Source organism: Onychomys torridus, chromosome 3, assembly GCF_903995425.1.
Source record: "Onychomys torridus chromosome 3, mOncTor1.1, whole genome shotgun sequence".
Taxonomy (NCBI): domain Eukaryota; kingdom Metazoa; phylum Chordata; class Mammalia; order Rodentia; family Cricetidae; genus Onychomys; species Onychomys torridus.
In genome coordinates, this window is record NC_050445.1 from 158995653 (window position 1) to 159007590 (window position 11938).

General features: G+C 40.7%; 1 protein-coding gene across 1 annotated transcript; it reads right to left on the reverse strand.

Annotated features, from left to right (window-relative positions):
• Positions 1 to 2346: 2346 nt before the first annotated feature.
• Positions 2347 to 2721, reverse strand: LOC118579380 (NADH dehydrogenase [ubiquinone] 1 beta subcomplex subunit 4-like). The gene has a single exon (XM_036180588.1). The coding sequence runs from the start codon at positions 2719 to 2721 to the stop codon at positions 2347 to 2349; it is 375 nt and encodes a 124-aa protein (XP_036036481.1).
• Between the last annotated feature and the right edge of the window lie 9217 nt (positions 2722 to 11938).

An 11938-nucleotide genomic window follows, 5' to 3' on the forward strand; every position in this document is an offset into this window, starting at 1 on the left:
AATTATAGTTAAATCTTTACTGTAGTCTGTGAGGATGGATCATCTCAGCTAGTTGCTTTGAAGCTGTTCTGGATGTTGGATCATCTGGAGACCTTTCAGGGGGTCTTGACTGATCAAACCATATTAACCTGAAAGCAATCCACAGGTTTTCATCATCTGTGGAAACAAAAGCAGAACTTCTTTTCCAAAGCAATGTATCCTTAGACATAAATTTTGAAGCCAAGATACCTTTAAAATACATATATTGGTTTAACCTAGCAGCCTTTATAATCAAATGTCTTTCTGCAGTTAAAAATTCCAAAGACAATATAATCCAAATTCTCTTCATCTTTATGTGGCTTATTTTTTATATTACTTTTATTGTCTCTTTAAAGACTTTATTTTTTTAACTATTTATTTCTTTATATAACTGCATATATTCCTTTTCCTCTCTCTTCCAAGCCTACATACATTTTTACACCTACTGTAAACCATTTAGAGTCTGCCCTGCATCCGCTGAAAGAAAGAATGCATGCTGAGGGTGCAGCTCAGTGACACAGTGCTTGGCTTACACACATGAGGTTCTGGGTTCCACCCAAGCACCACGTTAGAAAGGAAAAACGCAAGAAGAGGCATGAGGCAGTCTAGCTGCCATCATCGGCCATGTTTGAAGTCACTGCCCATCCAAGTGCAAAGCCTTTGTTCTCCATTCCTGGTTACTCCGTATTTTATGGAACTAGCCAAAAATAGTCTGATGCAAGTCCCTCATACTTGAGGTCTTGCCATTGGAACCAAATACATGTTGCCAGGGGCTGGGGTATCGGAGTCCCTGGCCAGACTCCTTTCCTTTCCTCAGGCTTAGGTTACTGCAGTAATTGTCTTTTTGATCACTTTCCCTTCAGCTTTTCTTTCTCCTCTGATCCTTGAGTGACATTCCTTTTAAAAGTGTTAATTTGCTCAACTATATTATAGGCACATTAGAAAATAAGCACTTTTTTTTTTTTTGCTCAAAGCTCTTGAGTTGGTCATCTGCAGTTTAATACTAGAATAGAAAAAATTTCAGTTAAGTAAATTTGAACTATAAAAGGAATACACATTACAGCAATATATATGACACTGACTGGAAAGCTTCATTTCTTTCTACCCTCCCACAATCCTTTGTTCCCTCTTTCCAGACACAACCATTATTTTCTGTGTAGTCATCCAGCTTTTTAAAATCACATCACAAACAATTGTTCTTCTCTTTCTTAAACAATTTGGCATAAGGGAGAGGAGCCTGTACATACTTTGCCAAAATTGTTTCTGTCCTTTTTACAACATTTCTTGGTTATCTTTCTAAGTTAACACTACCAGGCTCAGCCTTTCTGTTGTATGTGTCTTATTACATTTGGGAGCCAGACCATAGCAAGATAGGAAAGTGAGTACCCATGCATGTTGTGAATGTCCCTTATCCACCTGCATGAGTCAAATTTCTGGGTCAAGGGATTTAGTATTTGGGTAGCATCATCAGGGGGTGGCTTTGATTCTCCCTTTCCTGGGGTGAGGAACTGAAAGACTCTTGCATGAAATGACATCACATCCCAAGAGGCAAACACAGAGGATTGGGCAGATTGGGTGCAGACAAAGGCCACTAGAAGGTTACAGATTTTCATACAAGAGCCCTTAGAACATGAAAGAAATTAGGATTTCTTCAAAGGACAAGAAGAGTTGAAAGAGCTGAGGAGATGAAGGGGGAGGACAGAGAGGTCTGGCTTTCAGATAATTGATGCACAGGGAGTGGAGTCTGGAGACAAAAGCAAAGAGGAAAACAGCATTCGACTGTTGTGCTTAAATTTCCTAAGAAAGGGAATACATCTCTTGTGAATCATGCACATCCAATCGATCATTACAAATACAAGACGAATTTAATTTCTCCAAATGGAGAACAATGGGCACCATGTGTGCCAAAGGCAGGGATCACCTCCGCTGGAAGAGCATGAGGACTGTACAGACCAGGAGAGGGCAATTTCAGCTCATGGGTGCTCTGCCAGAGACTGGGTATCTAACCTCAGCTGAAGCCCTTTCTTCATGGGCAGGGTGAGGCTGTAATAAATGACCCCTAAGCCTCCACTTCACTATTTTTCCTTAAACCAACATGTAATGTTTACTTAGTACCAAGAATTCCACTGTAGTCTTTACTATGAGTTATCTCTTGTACCCTCACCAAGATTCTGTGAGGGCAAGAAATGTTATTGTATGAGATTCCCTCTTAACTAATGATGGAAAAACACTTGAGATTAAGTTTTGCTTTTTTTTTTTCTTCAGTGATTAATAGAAGATTTATTTGTGCAAGAATAGAGTCATCCTTGCCAAACTTAATAGAAGAAGTTAAATGTTTGGTCCAATTATCCTTCCTGGTAAGTCTGTCCTTTCTGTCCCGTCTGTTTTGAAAACATAATGGCAGAGGATGAGGGGCCCAAATGCCACCACAGCTCCTAAAAGTGAGTTCTTTGGAGTGGCTCTGAAATTGGGATAAATATTTGCTGATCTTGCATAGGTCCAAAGAATCAAGGCAGGATCTTCAGGGTGTGTTAAGCATTTGGGATCATTGTACTGAAGCAGATACTCCGGTTTAAGCTGGGCCCTTTTGATCAAGCTCTCAACCTGCTTCTTTCTGGTTTCCAGAGACTCATCATACTCAGCTGGGTCGAGGGTACTGGAGAGAGTGGCCAGGGGCGTAGGTGTATGCTTGGAACATGACATCTTGGTTCTTGTTTTGCTCTTTAATCTAACCTTCTTCTTACTCTTCCCCTTTGAAGTCATTTGCCCTTAAACATGGTGAGTCACAGACACCCCCATTTGCAATGATGTTTATTATAGGACAATGTAGCTTGAGTAAACTCTCTAAGGGGAAGAGGGCAGACTTCTCCATTTGCAGTATACTAATCAATATTTACTCTGGTTGGATACTGTTAAGGATGCTAGCTAGGGACAGCACCATCTACAGGACCAATGGACAGAACAGACAAATTAACAGAAAGATTAAGTAGCAAGTGCCTGGTTAGGCATTAATCCAAAGGATAATGTTCATATTTTGGGGGATCCAGGAGGACATTATAGAATAGAAGGACTCCAAAGGTGAAAAGACATGAGTTCTGCTAGCTGAAAGGGGAAGCATGCCTTGAGAAGGGTATTGAAGGGGAAAGGAAGGGCTAAAGCTACACTTTTGGCCAAAAGCCATTGGTTTAGTTTCTCTGGAGGATAGTGTAGGAGTGGCTACAGAAGCCAGGTCCAAGTTGCAAAATCTGCAGGACTTTTCATGGCCTCCCTAATGAGTTTGGATCTCTTCCTGAGAGCAACGCTTGCTTAACATAGTAACTGTATTATATGTTTATAACATAAAATCTCAGTTATACTCTTCATTCCCAACAAGAGCCTCCTTCATATGGGAGTTAGTTTTTAACAGCCTGCATTTACCTAGCAGTTGAGAGCCCAGTTCATTCCACAGCTACCTTAGCCAGGTGAAGAGTCATTGCTTGTGTGGACATAGACCTGTACCTCTTCAGACTGCTTTACCAATCTGTGGTGAGGATACCAAGGAGGTCAGGGCATACAGCAGCAAAGGCCCCTGAGAAGGAACACTTCCCTCACCATTCAGTTGGTTCCTGGTCTCAGAGTGATTGTGGAAGTAAGAAGTAAACCCAGGAATCATGAAGAATCAGCCAATGCACAGCTGTGGGGAAGCATTCACTAGAATCCTCTTTCTCTGCGGGGGCTCAAGGCAAGAGGAACAGATCCTCCTTCCTCTCCCACATACTGCCATAAAGGTTAGCTCCTACACACCAAACCTAGGCACCTACTCCTATGCAGTGTTATCCCAGGACGTGCAGGCTTTGGGAAGAAGAAAGCTAAAGCTGTGCTAATCATAGAGGTAGGAACCGCACTCCTGTAAGACAATCTCTAGACAGTTCCAAAATCTGTGTGTGCTCATTCCTAACAAAGGTTCTACTGAGTAGAGAGCCAGTTGCTTATCCTAGATGGCTTCTATGGAAGCATGTCAGACAATGCAAGCATATTCCTTGCATGCTAATTTTAACATTTTTAAAACTATACTTTTTATGCCAGAAATGTATAGCATCTGCTCACGTTATCCCACTCTATCTTAATTCGATTCCTTTTGCTGGGAGACTGATAGAGATTTACATTGATTTCACAAAAATACTAGATTTTGTCTCGGGTTCTATGGTACCCATAGGAATATAAACAGCACAAACAGGCTTGTCATGGGAAACTTCCTTTATAAAAATATTAAATTTTGCTGTGATGATGACCCTGGCAAGCCCTATATATGAGAAGAAGCATTCTCTCCTTTCCCACAAATATAATACTTGTTAAATAAACAGGAATTGGAAGGTGTCAGAATGTAGTAAACCAGGACAGGTATGGTACTGCTGGTAGACACAAACGACCCCAAGGTAAAGGAATACAGGATGGGCTAATTTTCCTTTTGTGATCAAATACATGACAGAGAAACTCATGGGAGGGGGTTTATTTTGGTGCAGGGTGAAGGGCTGCAGCCCACCACATCAGGGAAACATGGTAACAGGAGCCCAAACAGGTGTCATACTGTGTCTATATTCTGGAAGTAAGAGTAGGCAGGAAGTAGTGTTACATCATCAACCCTCAAGACCTACCCTTGTTGACCTATTTCCTCCAGCAAGGCTCCATCTTCTAGAGGCTCTACAACTTTCCCAGTTACCAGCTGAGGACCAAGTGTTCATAAACATGCAGCTATGGGGAAAATTTTGCATTCAGACCATAGTGCATGTGTAGGGAAGGGTTTAATTTAACTTAGTCAAAAAGAAAAAAAAAAACCCATACATCTGTGTATTCTACACAGAGATAAAACATAAATTCACATATGTATATATAAACACATTTGATTCAGCATGAGGGAGGGATCAAAGAACTAGAGGCCGATTACAGGGATGAAGAGACTGACCGGCAGGTGCGAGAGATCACAATACTTAGGGCTGACAAAGGAAAAAAAAGATACGTTGTGAACAGTCTAGAGAGGCAAGCCCCAGGCTATAGACTTCTATCCATGCTGTTATTCTCAAGGAGAGAGAGCATGCCACAGTGTGGTAAGACTCCTCTGTGATGGGGTTACTGGGTCATATAAGGATGAGTAGGGAAACTTAGCTTATTATGAAGATAAAGACTTGGATAAGGTCTGGAGGACAGAATGGAAGCCCTCACCAGATGCAGCTTCTAAGTTGGGAAAATAAAACAAGCTCAGACCACAAAACTAATATCACACATTGCATTAGACTTATTCGAAATTGTTCTTTATGGTTCTATACATATTTTCCTCTATCCAAATGTCCTCTACTGCAGTAAACTGCACATATCTAAACTGCGCAAACCTAACGTGTTCTGGTATCTACAGCAGGTAGACTGAAAAAGGGAACAGGACAGCATACAGGTTCCAAACACTCACATTAGTGAGAAAAGCCAATTTATATTATTTTTAAATTTTTATTTTTATTTATGTGTATGTGTTCTGTGTGAGTGTATATCATCCTATGTGCAGTGCCTGCAGAAACCAGAAGTCATTAGATCCCCCTAGAGCTAGGGTTACAAGCAATGATGAGCTGTCTGACATGGGTTCCAGGAACACAACCCAGTTGGTTCTCTGGGGAACAGCAAGGCCTCTTAACTGCTGAACCATCTCTCAGCTGCACCCGTTTAAGTTCTGTTTTCTGTTTTTATTGATAATAGTTTTTTTTCTCACATAATATTATATCCTGATTACATTTTCCTCTCGCTCTGCTCCTCTCAGTTCCTTCTCACCTTCCCTCCCATCGGAGTCTACCCCCTTTCTGTGTCTCATTAGAATACAAACAGGCTTTTAAGGGATAATAATAAAATAAAAACTAACACATCAAAATTGGACAAAAAATAGAGAGAAAAAGAGCCCAAGAGAAGGCACAAAACAGGGTGTATTAGTTTCCCAGCACTCACATAAAATCTAACATGAAACATGTGGCTTGAGCAGAAAACAATAGTTCTCTTCCAATGCTGGAGGCCAGAAGGCAGAGGCAGACATTGGCCAAGTTACATTCTTTTGGAATCTCTCATGGAGATTCTGCCCTATGCTCTCTTAGCTGCTGATAAGGACCACTGGTCCATAGGGCTCCCCAATTTTGTAGATACACCATCACTCCTACTTAACCCTCTATCTTCACAAGCATTTTCCTGGTGTCCTTGGATATACTACCACTCCCATTTCTTCCCCATCTTCATAAATAATACACTTCTGGTGACTCTGTGTTTCCACCTGGAGGTAGTAATGTTGAGTTCTGGCCAATGCTCCTCCTGTATAACATCATCTTAACTAACTCCATTTAAATTAGCTTAGTTCTGAATAAGATCTCATTCTGAGGTTCTGGGAACCAGGACTTAGGTAAACCTCTTGGAATACAACGCAACACATAGCCTGGGGTTGGTGGTGATCATAGGACCCAAAGCAAAGCTGTGCCGCAGATGACAAATGAGAAAACTCATGTCTATGTTGTCTCAGTTAGAATCTGAAGCTCTTGAGGTCTTCGAATACCCACTGAGAGATCAATTTGCCTACCACTGTGTATTCTTGGAAAGTCCTTGGCTTAGATGACTGTGGTCCTGGGTGTTTCTTGTCTTGTGGATACATCAACGGGAGAAAATAACAAACAAAAAATATATGGAGAAAAAGGGAAATGAGTAGAATGTACATGTTGACATGGCAGGTGCAGTACCTGTTCAGTCAAAACTTAGTATTGCAGTTAGATGTGTAAGACTCCAAAATATAGGGCATGATCTACACTTAAAATAAGATGGAGGAAATTCTCATTAAAAAAAAATCAGTATAAACATTTCAAAACCACACCATGTTGCAATATGAAACTCAAAGTAAGCTTGGAACTTTTGCTCTGTGTAGCTGTAGTTTTCTACAGTACTGCCCAGCCCCATGGATCCCACAACTGCTTATAAAATAATCACTCAGAAGCTCATATTAATTAAACTGCTTGGACAAACTCAGGCCTACCACTGTCTAGCTCTTACACTTAAACTCAGCTCATTTCTATTAATCTATACCTTGCCACATGGCTTGTGGCTTACTGGTAACTTACATCTTCCTACTCATTGCAGTGGCTGGCAGAATCTCCTGACTCAGCCTTCTTCCACCCAGCATTCTCCTCCCTCCTTGTCCTGCCTACATTATCCTTCCTACCTGGCTACTGCCCAATTGGTGTTTTATTTATCAATCCATCATAGTGACATATATTCACAGCATACAGGACATCCTACAGCACTTCTTCCCCTTTTTTGTTTTTACAAAAAGGAAGATTTTAACTTTAACATAGTAAAATTGCATATAACAAAACAATTATCAAGCAAGAACTACAGTTACAATATCTAGTCTATTTATAATATCTAGTCTATTTGTATTTGGCAAAATTAAAGATTATCTATCCTATATTTGTGAGTTTAAGGTTTTATATCTAACTTATCTTTTATCATAACTAAGGAAATTATAACTATCTAATCTTCAACTACATCAAAGACCACAGAAGGATATAACATTTCCTAAGAAATGGGAGAAGGATGCAAGCAACTTTTGGGAGTCTTACAAGAGTAGACAGAGACAGCTGGCAGCCTGGATAGCCATCCAAAGTTCCTCTGTAAAGTTGGGGCATCTGTCTTTGCCCACAGGCCTAGAGTCTCTCAGTCACTTTTTTTGTGTGTACTATAGAATGTTTGGCAATTTCCTCTACAAAGCAGAAACCTAAAGGACCATTTTGCCAAGCAAAGTTCAGTGGTCACCTTCCTATGGGTCCTGCATGTCCAGTCAATCACGCAGTCCAGGCAAGAACAGTTTCTTGCCCAAATGGCTATTTTTGCCAAGAAGAAGATAAATACCACATAGAGTGTCTTCAATGCCTATCCTCTTCTCTGAAGCAGCTATGTGATAGCCTAACAGCTTGAAATCTCAATAATGCTGGAGAGTGGGCTTCTACCATAGCAGCTCCACTGTTAAAATTGTAGCAGCTCCATGTGACCCACATCTAACAGGAGCCCTGCCTCTTCTTTCCTGTGCAATGTACATGCTAGGCCTTCAGTTTTTACCTGCAAGTCTATGTGCACAGTATGAACCATATTGTTGTCTAGTTAATATAAATTGAATATTGTGCTGGGCAAGAAGATCTCATCATGATTCACTAATCCATGCTCAGAAGGAGCCTTTATGTAAAGCAGTTCTGTGGAATAATCTCCTTGTACACTGTAAAGATTTGTCACTCAATTGGTTTTACAAAAACCTGATTGGCCAGTAGCCAGGTAGGAAGTATAGGTGGGTGTAGCAGGAATCTTAAATGGCCTAATTAATAAAATCAAACCTGAGCCAGGTATTGGGATGAATGCTGGAAGATCAGAGAAACAGAACAAGCCACAGCTATCTCACCTTGCCAATTCCTCAGCTGATCCTGTTTCCTCAGACTGGAAGAAGCCTCTGAGTTCTCATCCAAATGGGTCTCAGCTGAACTGCTGCTCAAAAGCCTGATAGCTTAACCAGCCAAATGCTTCTAGTTCCTGGTCTTCAGGCCTTATATACCTTTCTGCTTTATACCATCACTCCCTGGGATTAAAGGCTTCCTTTCTGGGATTAAAGGCCTAAGTCACCATGCTTGGCTGTATCCTTTAACAGATGGATTTCTGCCTCTGGAATGCTAGGATTAAAGGCATGTGCTATCACTGTGTAGCATGAATCTTAAAAGTCTTATTAATAAAATCAAACCTGAGGCCAGCTATTGGGGTGAATGCTGGAAGATCAGAGAAGCAGAACAGATCACAGCTACCTCACCTCACCAGTTTCTCAGCTGGTCTTATTTCCTCAGACTGGAAGCTTCTGAGTCCTCATCCACATGAATCTCAGCTGAATAGTGCTGCTCAAAAGCCTGAATGCTTAACCAGCCAAATGCTTCTAGTTTCTGGTCTTCATGATTTATATATCTTTCTACTTTCTGCGGGCACTCCCTGAGATTAAAGGCTGGATTTCTGGGATTAAAGGCGTGTGTCACCATGCCTGGCTATTTCTAATGTGGCCTTGAACTCAGAGATCCAGAGGTATTTCTGTCTCTGAAATGCTAGGATTAAAGGCGTGTGCTACCACTGCCTATCCTCATGTTTAATATTGTGGCCATCCTGCTCTCTGATCCCAGATAAGTTTATTTCAGGAAACACACAATATTTCAGAGAACACAATACCACCACATTTCCCCTGTTTTTGTCTAAAATTTAAAAAAGCTCATAACAAATACAAGAAAAATCATATCCAATAAGTATATACAATATACACAGTCAAGATTACATTAACAATGTCTAGTCCATTAACATTTGACATATTCAGGCAAAAAACACCATTATATATAACAATGTCTAGTCCATTAACATTTGATAAACTCAAACAAAAAATTTTCATTACTTATTCAATGTAAAACAAGTAGTTCCTTTTTAAAAGTTGATTCAAAAATTGATCTTATTTTTATCATATTCATATTCTCTTTTTTCTTTTCATAAAAGTTTCAATAATCTACCTTTTGTCATTTTTATATCTTACTCTTTTTCTTTTTACAGTAGATTCAGTGATCTACCCATTTATCCTATTAGTCTTTATCTTTTTTTCAGGGTAGATTCAGTGATCTACCTCATATCTATATTCTCCTTTTTCTTTTTTAAACCTCAACTCTATTTTTGGGTTAATTGTCAAGTCCTGTATCATTTGTCCAGCTGCTGCATAATGAGAAAGTGCAGGACTTGTTTCAAGTCCTTGTTCAGGTAGTCTGTCAGGTTGGATCATCTCAGCTAGCCATCTCAAAATTGTCCTGAGTAGTTTGTAGTCCAAAGTCATTCTTTCTGTGGTGTTAATCAGCTTAGTGGCTTTACCATAGTCCTTGTGGAATCATCATTGTAGGATCTTGTCATCCTTTTGAAGATTTCAAAGTTGCTGTTAGGCATGGTCATGGTTCCCTGCAGCCTTTGTTGTTGTTGTTGTTGTTGTTGTTGTTTTGTTTGTTTGGTTGGTTTTTTTTGTACCTCCTCTGTGGTTTGGAGTAATCACAGTCTGATAAATGTCTGTCTCTCGGAACCATGAAAATTCTTCCCTGGAAGAGAACATCTTCACAGCAATTTCTCCCCACCATTTATCTTGCCAAACTTTTCCTTGTAACCACCAAGATGGTCCTGGCAATTCTTCTCTGAACAAGCAGCAGTAAACCCTTTGTCCCAGGCAGCAGCATCACCGTAGTCATCAACAGGATGAGAAGAAGCCAGGAATTCAGAGCAGCAGCCGCTACCTCCATGGTCCCACCGCTGTTTGTGGCTCAGCCCCTGTGGAAGCTTCTCCTTAGGAAGCCTCCTAGGCCTGCCTCAACTCAGGATCCTCCTGCCTCTGCTTCCTTCATTAAATCCAACCAGCATGTGCCACCACAACTGGCTTTTTCTGAACTCAAAGCAGTTCCCCATTGAAATCCTGAATAAGTATCAATAGTATGGTGTACATATTTCAATTTTCCAAATTCACAAAGTGAAACACATCCATCTGCCAGATTTCATTCCTCTGAGTGCCCTTTGGGTTACATCCCACAAGGCCACAAGCAAGAGACTTTTTAGAGAATTTGTACCACAAATGTTGGGTGCCTATCCTCTATGTTTAATATTGTGGCTGTTCTGTCTCTGACCCAAGATAAGTTTATTAGGGTGCACAATATTTCGGGGAACACAATACCACCACAGGTGGGGCAACCAAACTAAGAGTGCTGGGAATAGGAAGGGTGGAATCAGAGTCACCAGCCAGATGCAGAGAAAGCAAGAAGAGAATATCATACTGAGAAAAGGTGGCTAAACATAGATAAGAATTATGGTTTAATTTAAGTGTAAGAGCTAGTTAGTAATAAGCCTGAGCTACTGGCCGAATATTTATAATTAATATAAGCCTCTGAGTGGTTATTTGGGAATTGGCAGGCTGGAAAGAACTACCATTTACAAAGTAGCACATGGAATTAGGAACTCCTCAGCTGTAAAGGTGGAGCCAATTGGAGTCAACTTCCCTGTCATGATATGTGCAGCAGAAAATAACTACTAATCAGTTAAGGGGAAATGTATACATTAAAGCAACCAATTGTTCTACACAGTCATGCAGGAAGTTGGCACTTAGCTTGAGCAGAGAAGAGAAAAGAGGCATCTGCTAATTATGCCACACCAAAGCAAAGCCAGAGTGATTGGACAAAAGAAGCACCATGCTAGGAATGCTGGCTTCTCAATCCGTCCCATGTGATCTGGCTCTTCAAGGATGGACACTTTGCCTCATGCTCAGGCAGACTGGCTTAGCTGTCACTGTTGACAGCTCTGTCAATCACTGCAGCAGAGTTTGTGATAGAGATAGTAAACTACAGACCTGGCTCTGAAGACTCTACCTAGTATGATCATAAAACCAAAATGATCATTTTTAATACTTGCCAGTTCATTGGAACCTCAATAAACAGTTCCTAGTTTGTTACCACCAAACTATTAATCATGCAATAGAAGTTATATTATTGAAAAGCAGCAGTGGAGGTAGTGAAAGTGGTGGTGAAGGAGGGAAAGTAGTTATGACAGTGGACAAGTGCTGGTAGAAGTGGTGGTGATGGTGATGGATACAATAGTGGTGGGAGGTGGTGAGGTTGGTGATGGTTGTGGTAGGAAAGATAGTGTGGTGTTAGTAGTGGATACAGAGGTGACAATGGTGATGGTGGAGGTAGTAGAAGGAGGGGTGGTAGAATTGGTGGTGATAATGATAATGGTGGTGGTGGTGATGGAGATGATGGTGGTGGTTGTGATGATGGTAGTGATTGTAATGGTAGTGGTGATTGTGATGAGAGTTGGTTATAATGGTGGTGGTGAT

Coding starts and splice junctions, on each gene's coding strand:
- LOC118579380 (XM_036180588.1), bottom strand. CDS start 2,721: ATGTCATGTTCCAAGCATACACCTACGCCCCTGGCCACTCTCTCCAGT.